Genomic DNA, 20,868 nt, shown 5'->3' with positions numbered 1-20,868 from the left:
TGCTGAACCTGGGCTAGACTTAGTATACTTGTATTGGAAATGTAGTTAGTTTTTCCTTCTCAAAATATACACGGTTCCTGATTGTTCTCTTTTCTTCACTTTTGCTCCCATTCTCAAAATAATCCAAACCCAAAACTTACAATCATCTTGTACTTTTCTTTTCTCCAAGCCAGCCATAGTACCTTTGGATACTTTAAGTGATGACATCATTATTTCCCACCCAACTCCCATGCCAGTTTTATCTTAGATTAAACCTTATTTTATTATATTAGCTCTTTGGTGCATTGCCAACTTTACAAAGTTTAAATACTTAAGTCTGATATTCAAATTACTTAGCAATTAGAACTGGACTATTTGCCATGGACTATGAATATCTTAGTTTTTACTACCTCCACATTTTGCAATAACCATTTTCTCTGCATGAAATAGGCTCCTTTCATAAATTTCAAGCTGATGAAATACAGTTTACTCTTCAAACTATAATTCCCAGAAGATTTCCCTGTCTGGCCCAGCTAGAAGCATTCTGTTCCTCTATCCTTTAAGCTCTTTTAGTTATTTACAATCTATGTCATACTAACTTCAGTTTAGAGTCTATGCCTACATGCCTTAAATTTTATGGTAATCTTCATTAGGTAGGAATACTGTCATTTATTTATCTTATTATCTTCCCCAAATGTTGCTTAGAACCCTGCACCTGGTATTAAGATTGCTAAACAAATGATTGCTGAATGAATGATTTCTCAAGCATGTAAAACTTATTTGAAGCAAAGGTGTAAGATATTAAGCTGGTGTGGGTCTCGCCATGGCAGTGCTATACAGGGCTGCGGCCACATGGAGGCCTGGGTTCAGATCCTGCACTGGAGACCGCCGAAGCTATGCAGGCCAGGCACTGTAGCATGTGCCTGGAACCCTAGCTGATGGAGATGCTGGGACAAAGGGTAACAATGGAGAGACCCTGTCAAAATGCCTTTTTCCTACTCTCTCTCTCCCCTCCTTCTTCCTGCTTGTACACTTGTGCACACACTTTCTCTGTCTTTCCCTCTTTCTCACAAAAAAAAAAAAAAAAAAAGCCAGGAAGATGGTAGAAATGGTGGTTCAAATTATGTGGCATCTACTTTAGAGTGACATTAGCACAGTAACATATAAAAGAGTAAACGCTTTAGAAAAATAGCACTTTTCTTGAGAAAAATTAATTTATACCATTAAATCATGAAATTTACATCTGCAAATGAGAAACAAAATATGTTTAGCTATTAGAATTTCTTTAAAATATTATAACAAAATCAAATGAATTTTAATAAAATACATAAAAATAAACTGAAATATATTAAAATGTCTTATGTTAACAGCAATTGAGTTGAATTTCTATGATTCTACATTGAAAATGATAACTTTGGAATTGAAATCAGCAGTGCTGTCATCATCAAATATAAACGCAGATGGAATGTCATGTAAATTGACTTACTAAACATATTAAAGTAGTGATAAAAACAAAGAGTAAACAATTTCTATATAAACCTCTCCACCTTACCTAACATCTTTACTGTGTTAGTTAAGAAAATTAAGTTATGAGGATAATTCTTTGCAAACAAGGACTGTCACATAATATCTGTACCTAAGAAAATACTTCAAAAAGAGAAAGTGCTCAAGTACTACTTATTCAGTGAATAAAATATTTAAAAAATTAAGCTAAATAATTAGATTTACCTTTAAAAATAACTTCACAGGAAAATTTCTATATAAGATACTTTAAAATATACAAGATTTAGTGTATTTTTACCACTTAGAACATAATTATGTCATATAACTATTTTGCACTAGTTTTTTATAGGTAGTAAATTTCCCTTCTAAACATATAAGACTAAAACAAAAATTTTCCCTTTAGCATTATGTTTTAATTTTCTGTTTTTCACTATAATTCTGAAAATTCCTTCCTATATGATATCTATAAGTTTTCAAGAATATCCAACTATTACTGCATTTTATCCCAAAACTATGAGTTACTCCTTTACACATTGTCCCTTTTTTAACTTTATTTTTTATTCATAATAATATGTATGTATGTACACATGCACATGAGAGAGAATGAGAGAGAGAGAGAAACTGTCAATAGGTGTATCATGCTGAGATTCCCTTTCCCCCCCCTACCCTTCAGGATCTTAGGCTGCACCCTTGAACTACCCAGGCACACAAAAGCACCCCTCCCCCAACCCTTTGTAGTACTTCATCAGAATTTCAGGTCAGCAGAGGTGGGATACAAACCCACCATCATGTAGCTTCCAGTAACTGCAGTTCAGTATGCTACTGAGCGTGGGCCATGTTCTCCTTTTTGATACCAGAGGTGGTACAAGGAGGTAGGCGAAAAACTGAAACCTGTATAGTAGCAAATCTCTGACTACTTTAAGATATCCATCTAGACAACAGTAGTATGAGAAGAGACAGGTTTGAAAGTCTGTCCTATCTTCTAAGCTCTTGTTCCCCTAGTATCTACCTGAGTCTCAACAACCATCAAAAAATCATCCAGAAAAAAACTTGAAGAAAGAGGAGCAGCTCTGTGCTGCAGCAATAATGTGCTGTCCAAGAAAAGCCAGATCCCACATAGTGACCACAGCTCAGGAATCCCCAGCCCAGTCAGACTGAAATAGCAGGGCCCAGCATCCCAGAGCTGCAGGATTGTGAAAGGGGATCAAAGCATGACTGGAGCCTGTGGAAGGTGTTCGTTTCTTTCTCTCTCCCTCCCTTTCACTCTCACATGCACAAGCATACACTCTATAGTGCATAAAGAAAAAAAAAAAAGGTTTTTTTGGGAGAGATTTTTGCTACAGGGCGCGTGCGCTCACCCGACAGACAGAGATAGAGAGACAGAAAGCGAGAAATCACCCCCCACGGGGGATGGTCACGCCACAATCCCTTCTCCTCCATTCTCCTCTCGGGATCTTGGGCATGCACGCACATGCGCCTGGCAGGAGTTTTAAGCCACTGGGTCCGGGATGCGAACCACGGTTGCATGGGAGTCCAGCGACATAGCCATTATGCTAACTGCTGGTCAAGAAAAAAAAAGTTTTAAAGTAAAAAAAAAAAATTAAAAGAAAAATTTGATAAAAGAAAACTGACATAAGAGCTACCAAATTTCAGTCCTGGTCTATCTAGTTACTGGATTGATTTGGACTTCTTGTATCCTTCAGTATCCTTAAGGATCTACTGATTAAATAACCCTGAAGAAAATCAACTATTGAGAAAAGCAGGACTCACACAAAACAAGTAGCGCGAAACAAAAGAGATTACCATAAGAAATAAAGCAAAATTCTGGGTGTTAGACTTTCTTAGAAAGATAGATATAGATATTCATAAAATACCCTCCTGTTATAGATATTCATAAAATACCCTCCAACTCAATACTAGGTACTGACAAACAGGTATCATTTAGAGTTGAGTCTAAGGTGAATAACCAGTCACATAAAATATTTTTCATTAATTACCATGATCACTTCCAATAATTTGCATTATAATTTCTGAATGATCTCCAGTTAGCAAGAACACCATTTTTTTGGGTCTTAATCATGAATCAGAATGAAATGATTGAAATCAGAACGGTTGGTTTAAAGCCTCTGCTTTTTTTGCATAATATTGGCAAGTGACTTAATCTCTGAGCTTTAGTTTCCTTATCTCACAACATTGCTAACGTAAGGATGAAATAAGATCATATTTGCAAAGAGCCTAGCTTGGCTACATATTAAGCAAGTGTTCAATATAATGACATTCTAATAAGTAGTTATTAAAACTCTTAAGTAGGGGACCAGCAGTTGGCGTAGAAGTCGATTGCGGCAGCAGTCCCGGACCCGGTGGCTTAAACTCACGTGTGTGTGCGTGCCCAAGATCCCGAGAGGAGAATGGAGGGGAAGGGATTGTGGTGTGGCCATTCCCCTTGGGGGGGAAGGGTGGGGTGATTTCTTGCTTTCTGTCTCTCTGTCTCTCTCTTTCTGGTGAGTGCATACACCCTAAAGCAAAAACCTCTCCAAAACAAAACAAAACAAAAAAACCCTCTTAAGTAGAAAATTAACATTAACAAACCCTTTGATAAAATTAAGAATTTCTGAAAAACAAGTATCTCTTGACGTGGCTCTATAAATTTATCATAAAGTGGGATAGTATATTAATGAAGAATTAAAATAATCCAATTTAATTTTTTTAAAGAACTAGTTTTTATTGAACTTTATTTGTTTGTTTGTTTGTTTATTCATTTTCATTTGACCAGACAGGGACAGAGTGAGAGAGAAAGAGGAAACGTGAGGAAGCAAGCTGCCAGGTCCAGGACTCAATCCGTGGTCAGCCACGCGGGAGTACAACGGCTTTAACCATCACTTCATCTGTTGTCCCCAACAATTTAATTTTTAATTTGCTTATTTTACTGCAGTAAGTCAATGATAAAATAATATCTCCTTGTGTTTGAGCAGTATGTTATTAGACATATGCATGATATTATGACCACTGTCATTCCATTTAGCTCATTGCTTCTCAAATCTGGCTGTACATTTCAAACACCTAGGAAACTTACTTTTTCCTTTTTTTTTGGTAAGGCTTTTTTTTGCCACAGGGCCCATTATTATTATTATTATTATTTTTTTTTTTGCTGGCCAAAGAGAGAGAGAGACAGAAAGTGAGAGGGAAAGTGAGAAATCAGCCCGAAGGAGGAATAACTGTGGCACAATCCCTCCTCCGTTCTCCTCCTGGGAACTTGGGAACATGTATCCACACATTCCTGGCATGATTTTCATGCCACCAGGTCAGGACTTAAATTGTGGTCAGCCGTGGGAGTCCAGCAACATAACCACTTTGCCATCTGCTGGGTCCTGGAATAATTTTCAAGCCACCAGGTCTGGAACTCAGACTTCAGTCAGCCATGGGGTAGTTCAGCGCCTTAAGCATCATGCCACCTATTGGTTCCCTAGAAAGCTTTTTAAAAATCTAGTCTTGGGCCAGTAAGTAGCATGGTGATTAAGGTGCTGGATTCCAACAAGGCCAACTGCAGTTTGAGTCCCAGAGCAGCAACCTGCTTTCTTACTTTCTCTCTCTCTGTTGAGCACTTGTAGCCTATAGCAAAAGAAATACTACTTCTACTATTACTACTAAAATTAAAAACAATTCTAATAAATAAATAAATTAAAATCTAGTACCTTAGTTCCACCACAAGATATTCTTATTTAATTTTTTTGATGCAGTATTTTTCTTAACATTTCTAGATGATGTAATATAGTTACATTTAGATTCTCAATAAAAGACATGAGAGGCAGCATACCATAGACTAAATAAGAATAAGTACCCAGAGAGTCAGCTGGTAGTGTGGTGGCTAAGGTGGCTGGATCCCACATGGTTCAAAGTGTGGTTTATGTCCCAGACCCAACTTGAAAAGAAAACAGAATATGTGTATTCATGCATGCCCAAGATCCTGAGAGGTGAAATAGAAGAGATAGGACTGTGATAGGACCAAGCTCCATGGGGATGTTTTCTCACTTTCCCTATCTCTCTCTCTCTAACAAAACGCATGCCTTATAGCAAACTTTAAAAAGAAGAAGAAGGGGGACCAGCAGTTGGCATAATGGCTATGTTGCTGGACTCCCATGTAGTTGACCACAGTTCAAGTCCTGGACCTGGTGGCTTAAACTCACTCTGGGCGTGTGTGAATGCGTGCATAAAATCCTGAGAAGAGAATGGAGGAGGAGGGATTGTGGCATGGCCATCCTCCTGGGGGGGGGGGTATTTATCTGTCTTTCTGGTGAGTGTACATGTCCTATGGCAAAAACTTCTTGAAGAAGGAGGAGGAGGAGGAGGAGAAGGAGGAGGAGAAGAAGAAGGAGAAAAAGAAGAAGAAGGAGAAGAAGGAGAAGAAAGAAGAAGTAAAGGAGAAAAAAGGAGAAGAAAGAAGAAGAAGGAGAAGGAGAAGAATTAGAAGGAGAAGGAGAAGAAGAAGGAGGAGAAGAAGGAGAAGAAGAAGGAGAAGAAGGAGAAGGAGAAGAAGAAGGAGAAGAAGGAGAAGAAAAAAAGAAGGAGGAGGAGAAAAGGAGAAGAAGAGAAGGAGAAGAAAAGAAGAAGAAAAGGAGAAGGAAGAAGAAAGAAGAAAAGGAGAAGAAGAGGAAGAAAAGGAGAAGAAAGAAGAAAAGGAGAAGAAAGAAGAAGAAAGAAGAAGAAGAGGAGAGTTTTTTAAGATCTAAATCTGAATTTTATCATCTGTAAATAGAAATAGTATTAGTTGTACTGGTAGATGTTATTAACCAATGAGTAAATACATGTCCAACATTTTTTTTTTTAGAGTTTTTTGCCATAGGGTGGGTGCGCTCGTTCGCCAGAAAGAATGAGGCCAAACAGAAAGCGAGAAAGCGAGAAATCACCCCCCCAGGGCGGATGGTCACACCACAATCCCTTCTCCATTCTCCTCTTGGGATCTTGGGCATGCATGCACACGCGCCCGGCGTGCTTTTAAGGCCGCGGGCTCCAGACGCGAACTGCGGTCGACTACGTGGGAGTCCAGCAACATAGCCATTACGCTAACTGCTGGTTCCTCCAACATTTTTTTAAAGAGAGATTTTTCCTATAGGGTGCATGCACTAACCAGGGAGACAAAGAGACAGAAAATGTGAAATCACCCCCTGGGGGGATGCCACGCTGCAATCTCTTCTCCAATTCTCTTCTTGGGATCTTGGGCATACATGCACACACACCTGGTGTGAGTTTTAAGTCACCAGGTCCAGGACTTGAACCACGGTCGACCATGTGGGAGTCCAGCGACATAGCCATTACACTAACTGCTGGGTCCCCTAATAATAATATTTCTAAGCAAAACACAAGTCACTGCGTTCAAACATAGTATTTATACATTCTGGACTGATTCTAGAATAAAAGGCAATGGTCATTTACTTATTAGCATTCTATTGCCATACTGACTGTGAAATAATAAAATCGAAGACAAAAGAAAATATAAAAATTATCTGAAGAGTAGATCTGGTGCTTATTTAACTAAAAGCTACGTTTCATATAATTCATTAAGAATGGAAAGCTTGGGACCAGCAGTTAGCGTAATGGCTATGTTGCTGGACTCCCATGTAGTCGATCATGGTTTGAGTCCCGGACCCAGTAGCTTAAACTCACGCCTGGAGTGTGTGCGTGCGTGCCCAAGATCCAGAAAGAAGAAAGGAGGAGAAGGGATTGCGGCGTGGCCATCTCCCCTGGGGGGGGTGATTTCTCACTTTCTGTCTCTCTGTCTCTGTCTTTCTGGCACTGAAACAAAAACCCCCAAAAAAAAAAAAAAAAAAAAAAGAATGGAAAGGAGGGGGCCAGTCGATGGTGTAGTGGTTATGTCACTGGACTGTCACTTGGCTAAGCTCTATTCAAGTCCTGGACACGGAGACTTAAAAGTCATGTTGGGCATGTAAGTGTGTGCACATGGCTGAGATTCCAGGAGTAGAATGGAGATGAGATTTCAGTGTGTGATTTCTTACTTTTTCTCTCACTGTCTCTCTCTGTCAAGTGTACATGCTCTGAAGCAAAAATCTCTTAAAAAAAAAAGAATGGCAAAGGAAAATAATTCTTTTTTTTTTTTTAAGTATGTTTCACCTTAGGGTACATGCACTCACTGGAGAGAGACAGAGACAGTGAGAAGGAAAGTGAGAAATCACCACCCCCCATGGGGATGGCCACACTGCAATCCTTTCTCCTCCATTCTCTTGGGATTTTGGCCACACATGCACACGTGCCTGGTGTGAGTTTTAAGCTGCTAAGTCTGGGACTCAAGCTGCTATTGACCATGTGGCAGTCCAATGATATAACTATTATGCCATCTGCTGGTCTGTCAATATTGGTACTCTTTTAAACAAATAAATTCTTGAGGACAATACTTCTGTAGTCCTGTAATTTATAAATCTGAAGCATAAACATTCTTTATAAAGAATTACTTTCCTGGGGACCAGAAGATGGCATAACAGTTACATTCCTGGATTCTCACATAACCAACCATGATCAAGTCCTGGCCTTGGTAGCTTGAAAATCATACTTTGGTGTGTATGTGTGCATGCCTAAGATACGGGGAGGAGGGGGGTGATTTCTCACTTTCGGTCTCTCTGTCTCAAAAGTGAGTGTACAAAAAATCTCTCTACAAAACAAAAACAAAAACAGAAACACAACAATGTTGGAAAGAAAAGATATTAATTTTAAATCAAAGTAACTAGGGAGATTATCTATTCAAACACACTTATCTCCTTACTGCTAAATCATTAGACCTGAGAGAAAGAGAAGGACATGATTGTATTGCCAAAAATACATTAAACACATGTATATGTGAATATAAAATCAGAGAAACCGAGTTTTCTGACATATACATTGCAGTCCTGGGCGCTAAGGAAGTATAAAAATAAATGTAAAATTTAATTTTAACTTATATATTGTGAAAGATAAATAAAAGCTTCATCTGTTCCTAACAATAAAAGTCTCATATAATTTTTAACTCACCCGTTTGGATCGCAGTTCACTGGTCAAAAGACTAGATTCTTCAGAGGTATTTTTATTCCCTGCTTTAAGTACATCAGGAGAAGGAACTAAGAGTTTCATGTAAGTTTCCTTTTTGGCTTGATTTACCAAAGATAAAGGTTTCACATTGGACACCAATCCCGTAGACTGTATTACACTGGTGTGTTTGTTCACAGATTCCTCCTTTGCCTGAGAGCTTTGGAAAATAAATGGAAGCTGCTGTGACAAAACCTGAGGCTGCTTCTGCTGGGATTGGAATGATGAGTGAGTCTGGGATTCAGACACGAGAGGTAATGGCTGGTGTGTTCTTTTTTCCTGGGCTTTTTCAGTTGCTTTCTGTCCATCTGTTTTTGGGTCTGAAATGCTGTGTAATAGCACCTGGAAATTAAAATCAAAAGGCAACTTCTTAAAATCTATAATAGACAAAGGATATCAAGCAGTAAAACTTGGAGGAAAAAAAGGATACTTAAAAAAGTGTTCCTAATGATTTATGTTAGATATATGAAGCTCACTAAAAATATACCAAATATCCTCTTGAAGATGTTTCTCCATGTTCTGTTCTTTCTCATGCAAAAGTAAAAATTCAAGGTAATGATTAACTTGCAATCTGTAGACTTTGAGAGTCAAGATAAATGAGTTAATAATACCTACAGATGAATGGTGTTTGGACACTGTCCATGAAACAGTTCATACCTGGTTGTTACTTTTATGTTGTGCTTCACTCTCTGAATCAGAATCATCATCTTCACTTTCTTCAATACTTTGATCTTCTTCTTCCTCTTCATCTTCCTCTAGATCATCTGAATCACTACTACTAATGCCTTCACTTGAGGTGTCTGATGATGTGCCTGAATCACTATCACTGTTGCTAGAACTTTCCATAGCTTTCTTTCTTGGTTTCTAGATAAAGACAAGTTATTTGGCAAGACTTTACTTTTGGAAAAGATCCAAGTTTCAGTAAAAGGTATGCTCTTTAATTTTCAAAAGATATTTTTGATCTCAAAATGTCATTTTATGAAAAAGAAAATGCCACATATTGTTATTATTTAACAAACTGATCCAATTAACTTATCTAACAAGAATTTTCCAGTAAAAAGTGCAAGTTCTATCACAGGTAGAATACTGACAATATCAATATGAAGATTCTTCAAAAGATTTATGGAAAATGCATACCATGCAAAGACTATGCACACATTTAAAAATATTTTGCACCGGGGCCAGTAGTAGAGTGGGGGTTAAAGGCGCTGGACTCCCGCATTGCCGACCGCGGTTCAAGTCCTGAACCTGGTGGCTTGCTTTCTTACTTTCCCCCTCTCTCTCTTTCCTTCTCTCTGTCTGTCAGGTCAAACTGGAAAATAACAATAATAATAAGTCAAGTTTAATAAAATAATTAAAAAAATATATTTTGCACCAAAATAAGCTGGTACTTCAATTCCATTTTCCACAAACTTTCTCAAGTTCCCTTGGGTGGTTTTATGTTGATCAGCTCATATGATGGCCATGTGTCAAAATATAGGACAGATTAAAAAGAATGTTTCATCAAATAAAAATTCCAGTTATGATACATATGTTGAAGTTACATATTTGGCTTTGGTCTTCTTTCTTTATGTTCATAGTCCATAGCTGAATATTTACCTATAATGAGCCAGTCTAGATGCTGGACTATACTACTGGGTTGTCAGGAAAGTCATGATGCATTTTTGCATAGGAAAAAAAAAGAATGTCATGACTTTCCCATTGACCTAATATAAAAGGCAGAGTCCTTGCCTTCAAGAAACATTTTAGTGGTAACCTAGTCATGGTGGTACAGGTGGCAGGATGCCACTGCGTGGTCCTGAGCCACATGAAAAAGCACAAAGTTCAGATCCCATATCAACCTGAACACGCTGGGCTTGCTCATGGGGCACCCTTGATCCTGGCTGGCTAGAAGGCTGAGGAAATATCACAGCATTGGAAGACACTGTCAGGAAACCTTGTCTCTCTTTCTTGCTCTTGAAAAAAACAAAACAACCACAAAGAAACATTCTAGTGGTGGTAGGTTGTGGGGATGAGTACACATCTGCTTAACATAAAGGCAAATAATTCCATATAGTAATACGTGTTATAGAGAAGATAAAACAGGTATAAAAGACTTAGGAGAAAGCTTTAGTTAGAAGCAAAGAAATTAATTATTTATATTTTGTATCAGAAAAACATAGAAAAATATGATAAAGCAGAATGACTTATTTCTGGAATATTTAAGACTCTAGAGGAAGAAGAAAATTCAAAATTGGTAGAAAGGGCCGCATAAAAGAGAAGTTTGATGTTTAAAGGATAGACAATAGTAGCAGATAAAAAGAAAAAAAAAACATAAAATGAATTGTAAATAAACATATAACAATGGAAAAGTTAAATCTCTGCCAATAGGAAGAGTGAAAAGGAGAAATGTTGGAATGATAAGGCAAAGAGATTAAGTACAGTAAGCCCTTGATAAATTCCACGTGTGGTTGGTTCAGTCAATAGAAGGAGAACCCATAGATATGAAGGGCTGACTGAATAATACACTATTACTTAGGGGCAGTTTAAGGGAATTTGCTGAGAGATAAAGAAAAATATAGAAAAAGCTATAAATTGCAAAAATAAGAAATTACAAAAGTTATTATCTTTTTTTTTTGGAGAGGTTTTTGCTATAGGGTGCGTGCGCTCGCCAGACAGACAGAGAGAGACAGAGAGACAGAAAGCAAGAAATCGCCCTCCAGGGGGGATGGCCACGCCTCAATCCCTTCTTCTCCATTCTCCTCTCGGGATCTTGGGCACACAGGCACATGTGCCCGACGTGAGTTTTAAGCCACTGGGTCCGGGATGTGAACTGCGGTCGACTATGTGGGAGTCCAGCAACATAGCCTTTATGCTAACTGCTGGTCCCAAAAGTTATGATCTTAATACACCTTTTAAAGTGTATTTCTGACTACTGACTCTACTACTCTGACTACTTAGAGATTGGGGAATGAAAGATATTAAATATACCTCTACAACAGGAGGTCAAATTGAAGTCACAGTTACAGATTACAGATCTATGCTCTCTCTTTTATCACTTCTTAATCTTGATTTAATTAAAATAAAATGTGCATATGAGTGAGGAGAGTAATTTCTGATGTGATATTTTCCTTGCAGTGACTCTGCGTGAACTGTGCCAAACAGCTCCTACAATGTCTCCTCCACAGACACACCCTTTGATAGCCAGACTATTAGTTACCATCATCCCCTGAGCTATCTCCTTCCCTTACAGTAAAGAGGTTGAGAAACTGGACAGGAATAGTGTGGGAATCACAGAATGAGGAAGATCACAGATAGACATGAAATGGAGATATTAATGACATATCAAATATTAAGACTATCATCTGTTTGGTAGAGAAACAGCTCTTCCTTTGCAATTAAAATCAATTGTGGTTCTAGGGATGTATAGCAAGACTGTCAAAATCATAAAGAATCTAAAGTTTGATAGGAGCTAAGAATGGAAATAAATGAAGAAGCTACAGTGCGTTAGCAGACAGAAATAAAATCCTTTTGTATAACTTTTTAGTTAAAGATGGAATGAGAGGCCTGCCCCAGGGAACGGTGGTTAAAGGAGTTATATCTCACATGGCTAATTATGGTTCAATCCTGGTCCTAGAGATGCAGGACAAATGTGCCTGAGCATCCAAAATCTTAGAAAAGCTTATTAATTTCCTCCATTTGATATGAGTTATATGGAAAGCTTTCCAGAATCCTCTCCTTGAAGTTTTATTGTACTACATATTTTTAATTAATTTAATATCAAGACGTACAAATTCAAGGCTACTCTGTATCAGGCATAGTTGTTCTCATGATATAAGGGTACAGAAATTGACATTAACTCTACCTTGAGGGCAAGTAGAAAAGACTCAACAAATAATGTAAATAGAGGTTTTGAATGATAAATATCATAATAAAACAGGAAAACAGGGGAAACAATGTGTGCTATGAGGTAGGGTCGGGGGTCAGGGGTCGGGGGACGAGGATTTAGATGCCGTCACTAGGTAAGACTTTTCTGAGCTGAGACCTAAGGAACAGTAAGGGCCAATCATAGAAAGATCTAAGAGAAGAGCTTTTCAAGACAAGATTAACAGCAAAGGAAAAGGCCATAAGCTGAAAATGTGTTTGGCATGTTTAAAAATGGAAAAATTAGCTAGGCCAATTAAACCATAGGGAACTATGGTTGGAAATAAGGATGGATGGACTGGAGGTGTCAGATCATTCAGCTCTTGTCTACCACGGCAAAGGTTCTATTCTGGGTGGGAGAGAACACTACTGTAGGAAATCATAACATCTATTTTATTTCCTTTATTCTCTCTATTTTTTTTGATAATAAAAATCACATACAAGTTTTAAATCTTAACCATTTTTAATGTACAGTTCACTGGTATTTAACATTCATAATGTTGTGTAGCTACCAGCGTTATCCATCTCCAGCACACTTTCCACCTTGTAAAACTGAAACTCTAAGTCAATTAAAGATTATCTCCCCAGGCTTCTTCTCCCCAGCGCCTGGCAACCATCATTTTACTCTGTTTCTATGATTCTGACCACTTTAAGCACTCCATAAAAGTGTATTTATTGTGCTCGCTTTGGCAGCACATATACTAAAATTGGAACAATACAGAGAAGATTAGCATGGCCCCTGTGCAAGGATGACATGCAAATTTGTGAAGCATTCCATATTTTTGTTGGACATGCACACAATTGCCACTGCACTGGATATGTCTACAAAGGGCAGCTGCAGTCTGCCCCCCTCCTGACCCTCTTCCCCTCTCCTTTCCCTCACCCCCATCTCACCCAGCAAGGAGGCTGATAGGCCATGAATAAAACACAACCTACATTACCAAAAAAAAAAAAAAAAAAAAAAAAAGTGTATGTATCTTTTTGTGACTGGCTTGTTTCACTTTGCATGATCCATGCTGTGGGAAAAAAAAAACAAAACAGAATTCCCTTCCTTTTTATAGCTGTATAATATTCCACATTGCCTATTTCTTCATGTCTTAATAAACACTTGAATTGTTTCCAAGTTTTTTTTTTTTTTTTTGAGAGATTTTCACTGTAGGGCGCGTGCGCTCGCCAGACAGACAGAGAGAGACATAGAGACAGAAAGCGAGAAATCACCCCCCAGGGGGGATGGTCACGCCGCAATCCCTTCTCCTCCATTCTCCTCTTGGGATCTTGGGCATGCACGCACACGCGCCCGGCGTGAGTTTTAAGCCACCGGGTCTGGGATACGAACCGCGGTCTACTACGTGGGAATCCAGCGACATAGCCATTACGCTAACTGCTGGTTCCCAATTGTTTCCAAGTTTTATCTATTGTGAATAATGCTGCTATAACGTGAATGTATGGATATTTCTTTGAGACCTTGCTTTCATATCTTTTTAGCATATTTCTAGAAAGTGAAACTGTTAGGTCATATAGTAATTCTACTTTTAATTTTCTGAGGGGCCACCATACTGTTTTCCACAGTGGCTGTATCATTTTATATTCCCTAATGTATAATATTTTTCAAATTATAAAAAAGTCCTTTTTTAGACTGTTTTAGCTGTTGTGGGAAAAATAACTTCTATGGTAGCCTTGAATTGTTTTATTTTTTCCTAAAAAGACTGATTCTTGCATATTTTAGTTTGGGACTGTTTTTAATTACTTAATTAAAAATATCTATGTTTATTCTAAATATTGGGTTGTCAGAAAAGTCATGAAGTTTTTCAAATGTCATTTATTTATATAAAGAACAAAGATCAATCGATGATATATTGCCTTTTTGTTTGATAATCTTTTGCCATCTTTCAGTGGACTTCATAATACCTTGTCTGTAGAAGAGTCTGCCTTTATCGGCCAAAAAATGAACAAGGTGCTGACTTACAGCCTCATTTGAATTGAACATTAGACCACGCAAGGAGTTTTAAAGAGGGCAGAACAAGTTTAAGTCTGATGATGCAAGATGAAGCAAGTATGGTGGGTGTGGCAATACATCCCATCTAAGCACCAATAATTTTTAACAGGCGATCAAACTTGTGTGTGGTCTTGTACTGTTGTGATAGAACACAACTCCTTTACAATAAACAGTTCTAGACATTTCTGGATGATGGATTTGTTCAAACTGTCCAATTACCCACAGTACACATTTGAATTGATTGCTTGGTTCCTTGGTAGGAGCTCTAAAAACACCTTTAAAATTTACCACACCAAGAACATAACCTTCCTCTGATGAATGTCTGCTTTTGATGTCGTTTCAGGCTAATCATCATGCAAGGACAAGACATTCCAGGTACCACGTTGTTGTAAACAATCCATTTCTTATCAACAGTTATCATTCGCTTCAAAAAACGGTAATTTTCCTCACATTTAATGAGCATATTACAGATGTTTATATGCACCATGAAATGAACTTCTTTGGGGGCCAGCAGGTAGTAGAGTCGTTAAGGTGTGGGACTCCCATGTGGTTCCAGCCTAAGATTCGGCAGCTTGGAACTCATGCTAGGAACGTGTGTGAGAGTGCCCAAAATCCTGAGAAGAGAATGCAGAAGGGAATGGAAGCATGGCCATTCCCCCTAGGGGGTGATTTCTCACTTTCTGTTTTTCTAGCAAGCAGATGTGTCCTAAAGCAAAAATCTCTCTAAAAGTAAACTAACAAAAAAAAAAAAAAAGGGAAGAAGAAGAACTTTGAGTTCACCAGGAACCCAACCCAACTATCGAGCTTGCTTATGTATCCCAGCTTCTTCAGGGGTTGTGAATGCTTGTATGATATATGTTCAATATTTCTGCAATCTCTCGTGTTGAGTAATGTGTCTTTGCCTCAATCAATGCCTTTATCTTTGTCGTCATCAACCTCGGTGGGCCTTCCTGACTGAGAAGGATTGCTGAGATCAAAATCACCAGCATGGAATTTCATGAACCATCAGTGCCAATGATGTCCTTGTAGAGCATTGTCAACGTAAACTGTACGCAACTTTTCACAAGCTTGACATCATTCTTCCCTTTACAAAAGTAAAACAGTAAAATATGGCAAAAGGCAGAGTTTGGTCTTTCATCTTCAACCTGCTGTAAAATCTCCAAAACTCAACCAAATTGATTAATTTTTTTGTTGTTTAGAATGAAGCAAGAACTGTCAGTTTTCAAATGACATAGCAATAACATAGATGTGAATAACTCTTGCACTTCCAAAAATGAACTAGTGCCACCTGTTGCAAAAATGCCTCATGGCATTTCCAACGAACCAATATAAAAGGTCATCAGGAAAGTCATGATGTATTCTTCTGTCTTTCTAGGCAAAAATGCATCATGACTTTCCTAATGACCCAATACATGCTTACTACGTGAAAGAATTGGACTTCGTAGTTTCCTATGAGAATACTTCAGATAATGTCTCATCCACATGAAGGATACCAAAATTAGTCAAAGAATACTTCTTCTCAAACTGCACATGAAAAGAACTAATAAAGTAATTTTTGAATGGTCTTAAAAATAAGTAAGTGGCATGGTGGTTAAGGCACTGGATTCCTACATAACTAACTGTGATTTGACTCTTGGACCTAGCGATCTGCTTTCTTTCTTTTCCTCTCTCTCTCATGCATGCCCTGTGGCAAAGCAAAGCAAAGCAAGAAAAGAAAGCAAAATAGAAAGCAAGGAAGCAAGGAAGGAAGGAAGGAAAGAAAGAAAGAGAAGGAAGGAAGGAAGGAAGGAAGGAAGGAAGGAAGGAAGGAAGGAAGGGAGGGAAGAAAAAATTAAATAAATAATTCTCTTTAAAAAGTCTTAAAACTAAAATATACAGGGTAAAAAAGTATAGAATTTTCCTTAGTTCCAACGCCCTTCATCTCCACTTTACTTGAACAGCCTACTACCACATATTCGAGCAAAACTATCATACAATATCCAACAGTAATTTTTTTGAAATTTTAAATTCTAGTATGCTTCCCTTTAATAGCCAATTTCTCCACAGTATTATCTTCACTTAGCTGTCTACAGACACTGATATGGTACCTTAGAATAGATTTCATTACATTATAAAGGAGAAATGTTTCTCTGAGTTTTTAGTATGTGCTCCTCATAATAGTTTTCCATTTAACAGCACTGAATCTGTTTAGCAAAATCAATGTAGGTTGCTCATTAGCACTAAGGACAAAAACTAGTTCATATCCATTCCTCCAAAGTCTTATAAAATGCCTATGCCTTGTGGAGGCACAGCCATTTTAGATTCTTATGGTATTTTAGCACTACTTCTAAGAGGTAGGATAGTGCAAGGTTTAAAAGTGTGGGTACTTAATATGTAGAAATACAGTCAATGATGTGAATCCTGGGATTTCTTCAAAACAGTATGTGAGTCAGAAACTGGTGATATGTCAGTCAGTGTGTGGCAGGCAGAGAAACTAGCAGCAGCACAGAGATAGGCCCTTGTTACTTACACTAATGGGAAGGGTCTTGAAACAAACCAGAATGGAAAAGAACCAAGAGCAAGTCAAGAGCAACAAGTGGTGATTATGACCCTGAAACCTGTGTCCCTGAGGGAAACCAACCAAGAGTCATTTATCATGTTTGCTCTTACTAACAGAAAGAAAATGTCTTGGGGCCCTGATGAAGTTTTTGTGATAGCATTAAGCTTCTTAGCATCATCAGATGACTTCTCCCTAGGTTCTCACATGGGTGTGCTATACTTTGGAAAAATATCTATCTTTTGTTGAGATGGGAACTGAGAGATATAGAGGAAGCATCTCTACAAGATATGTACGGAAGAAGAAAAGTCCAGAACAATGCCATCTGCAGTCAGTGACTCATATCTTTCTGTTCTTGCTATGGTATCTCAGAAGTTCCAGACTGTCTTTGACATTACAGTTGAGACAGTATGTTTCAACATTTCTAAACTTTTTTGTTCTAAAGTATAGGCTCTGGAGTCAGCCTCTTGGCTTCAAATCATGGCTGAGCCATTTACCAGATTATCTTGGTAGTCTACTAACTCATTTATAATAATAGTAGCTACCTCACTTGGAATATAGAGGACTGAAAGAGATATTACACATAAGGCAAACTCATTCTAATGATAGTAGCTACTTCATTTGGGATATAGAGAGGACTGAAAGAGGTATTATATATAAGGCAATTAGAGCACAGCTGGTACATTATTCAGTAAGTATGCTATACATTTTAGTCATTATTTGTATTATTAATACTGTGCTGAAAGTTTTCATCTTAAAATATATAACACTAGTACCATACTATAAAAATAAACATCTGCAAAAATACACATTGGTAATTCATAAGAAATTAATCCATACATTCTGGTGGTTTGACTTTTAGAGTGCTTACCTTACATATAGATCTGCTCTATATTTTTCCTTCTAAGAATAACTCACCTTATCTTTGATTTTGTCAGCTCTAGCATCCAAGGGCTGGTTTTTGCTTTGTTCCTGATTACATTTTCGATTTCCTCCACCTGAGCTTGTACTTTTAGTCTGTCCCAAGGAACTTGAAGCAGTAGTGGATAGTACAGATGTATTGACACCAATTACGGATGATGTACTATTTCCATTTATTGACCCATTTAAACCTTGGGGAAAAAAAAAAGTATGTTTACATGATGGAATATTACGCAGCCATAAAAAGGAATGAAGTATCAATATATGTACAGTGTGGATGAAACTTAGAAACACTGTAAGTGAATGAAGCCAGGCACAAAAAGGTCACATACTGTATGACTCCATCTATATGAAAGATTTACAACAGGTAAATCAACAAATGTGGAGTAGAAACTGGTGGTTTTCAGGAACTAGCATAGGGAGGAAAGAAGAGCAATTGCTTAATAAGCATGAGGTTTCTTTTAGAGGTGATAAAAATTGTTTTGAATCAAGAGAGGTGGTTGTTGCACAACACTGCAAATGCATTAAATATCAATGAATTGTTCACTTTAACATGGTTATTATCACGTGAATTTTACTTCAATGAGAAGAAAAGAAATTTATAAAGATAACTAAAAAATAATTACAAATATTCCCTTTTTTGAGCAAATTCCCTAAAACACTAAAATAAAAAGACTATAAACTAAAATGCTACTATGATTTTCAAGTGACATCCTAATAGCTGTTGTTAACTAAAGGAATATTAATGATCAATTAAAGAAAAAACAGAGTACTAGGATATTAGTTTTAATGAAATTAATGCTTACTTGCACAATTAGCAGCATGTTATATAGTGCTGCATATCAGGAGGTAAAGAGACACAAGGGAAAAGACATGAAACCGGGTTAAAATCCTGACTCTACCACAACCATATGTAAGCAGTATTTCCTTGAAAATGTTATTTAACCTTGACTACAAAATGAGAATACTGCTGGGAACAGCAGTTAGCGTACTGGCTATGTCGCTGGATTCCCACGTAGTCGACTGTGGTTCACGTCCTGGACCCGGTGGCTTAAAATTCACGCTAGGCGCATGTGCATGCATGCCCAAGTTCCTGAGAGGAGAATGGAGGAGAAGGGATTGCGGCATGGCCATCACCCCTGGGGGGTGATTTCTCGCTTTCTGTCTCTCTGTCTGGCGAGCGCACGCGCCCTATAGCAAAAACCTCTCCAAAAAAAATTGAGAATACTCCTAATTTCAGAGAATTATTGTAAGGATAATTCAAGATAAAGTGAAATTGCTTAGAATGATGTCAATAAAAATATTATTAAACCTGATTTTACTGAAAGTAAGGATAAGAATGGAAGATTTAGAGTATTTCACTTATGCTAATATAAATACCTTTTTCAGGACCATTTCGATTACTTTTTCCTGAAGTCCTTGAATGGAATGAAGAAGAATCATGATTCTGGGCTGGAGGCGCAAACAGTGGTGGAATTCCCAATAATGGTGGAAAGAAGGCTGCCCCTGTACGAGTATGAACATCTGTTGTTCGCCACCATTCTGCACCTCAAAACCAAACAAACCAACCAAACAAAAATATTTGAATTAATTTTCTAGTTAATTTAACAACTGCTTTCAATATTTTATTTCTGAAACAAATATTTCAGTTTTCATCTTGGAACAGAATTTGCTGAAATACATATTGTTCTGATCATTTTTCTAATTGTAAACAGTGAATCAGAACTTACACACTCATCACTCTTATTAGACCAGAATCAAAGGACCTTAACTTAGCAGCTTCTCCATGTTCAAGGTTATATAGAACAAAGGTGGTTCATAGTTTTAAAAATTAAACTGAAACCTGGAACATTAGAGAACTTTATGACTCTTTGCTGACTTTTTTTTTTTTTCTAAATTAGTAGGAAAAAAAAACATTGAACACTGTTTTAAAACCTTGGAATTAAAGGTTACATGTACAATCTTTGTTAAGAATTTCCTCAAATCACATACAATATAAAGTTGCCTCTGATGAATAGGTAGTCTAAATAATAGCAGAAGGCTACTATAACCCAGTATACATTACAAATACATTTATGAAAGAAAAATTCTGTAGTCAAACAAAAACATAAATACAGCAAAATCAGGACACTTTTCTTTTTTTGGTTTAAGACATAATTCTCAAACAAAATTTCAGAAATAACCAATATTCATTAAAATGTATAAACTTTATAAAGTTCTTCCCAGTCCTGAATCTTGTTTATACTTCCACTCATAAATTATAGATAGCAATTATTTTACTGATCTAGATTATAGAAAATCATAGAATATGATTTAGATATTCAAACAGTGGCTCTTAGGTTAAAACGCTTAGAAAAGGAAATATGCCCAATTTTATAGAAAACATTTTTCAAGGTAAGATGAAGATTAAGATTTGAAAGTAATTCAAGGAAAATCTTCTACTATCCCCATCTAAAATCTTAAAACCAATCTTCTCCAAATGGAAAAATCACTACAATGCCAATTAGGGAGCATTTTCAGACAAGTCTTTCAAAATATATGGAATTATTTTCACTGAATGTAAAACAAAATTAGAAGGAAAAAAACACACAACAGTACAGTATGGAAAAAACTCAATATTGTCAGTTTATTATATTACATGATCTTTAATGCCTTTCTAGGAACAGCTCTTCATTAAAAATAGAGTATCTGGCTCAGTTGTTGTGGCATAAATGGTAGGGTGTCACTGTGTAAGTAAGGCTGGGACTACCTGGGAGGCCCAGCTTTAATTCCAGCATCTGCCTAGAGAGGCTGGATGCGATTGTGCAGACCTGAACTAGCTAGGTGAGACTCAAGCAGGAGGATTGCCTATGGGAGGCTCAATCAAGAACCTCTCTCTTTCTCTTTGTTTTTCTTTCATGTGTGTGTGTGTGTGTGTGTGTGAGAGAGAGAGAGAGAGAGAGAGAGAGAGAGAGAGAGA

At 37.4% G+C, this 20,868-nt stretch overlaps 1 protein-coding gene and 1 non-coding gene across 2 annotated transcripts in view; one reads left to right on the top strand and one right to left on the bottom strand.

Annotated features, from left to right (window-relative positions):
• BAZ2B (bromodomain adjacent to zinc finger domain 2B) overlaps positions 1–20,868 on the bottom strand; it is a 157,387-nt gene that overhangs the window by 99,252 nt on the left and 37,267 nt on the right. The window contains 4 exon segments of the mRNA XM_014584318.2: positions 8,500–8,895; positions 9,211–9,417; positions 17,907–18,100; positions 19,290–19,457. Of these exon segments, the coding sequence (XP_014439804.1) occupies positions 8,500–8,895; positions 9,211–9,417; positions 17,907–18,100; positions 19,290–19,457 (965 nt within the window).
• LOC114006223 (U6 spliceosomal RNA) lies at positions 13,134–13,240 on the top strand. The gene has a single exon (XR_003547979.1). It is a non-coding gene; the product is annotated as a U6 spliceosomal RNA (small nuclear RNA).

This window comes from Tupaia chinensis, unplaced genomic scaffold, assembly GCF_000334495.1.
Source record: "Tupaia chinensis unplaced genomic scaffold, TupChi_1.0 Scaffold146346_1, whole genome shotgun sequence".
NCBI classification, from domain to species: domain Eukaryota; kingdom Metazoa; phylum Chordata; class Mammalia; order Scandentia; family Tupaiidae; genus Tupaia; species Tupaia belangeri.
Note: the sequence above shows the minus strand (reverse complement) of the source record. Positions and strands in the feature narration are given on the sequence as shown.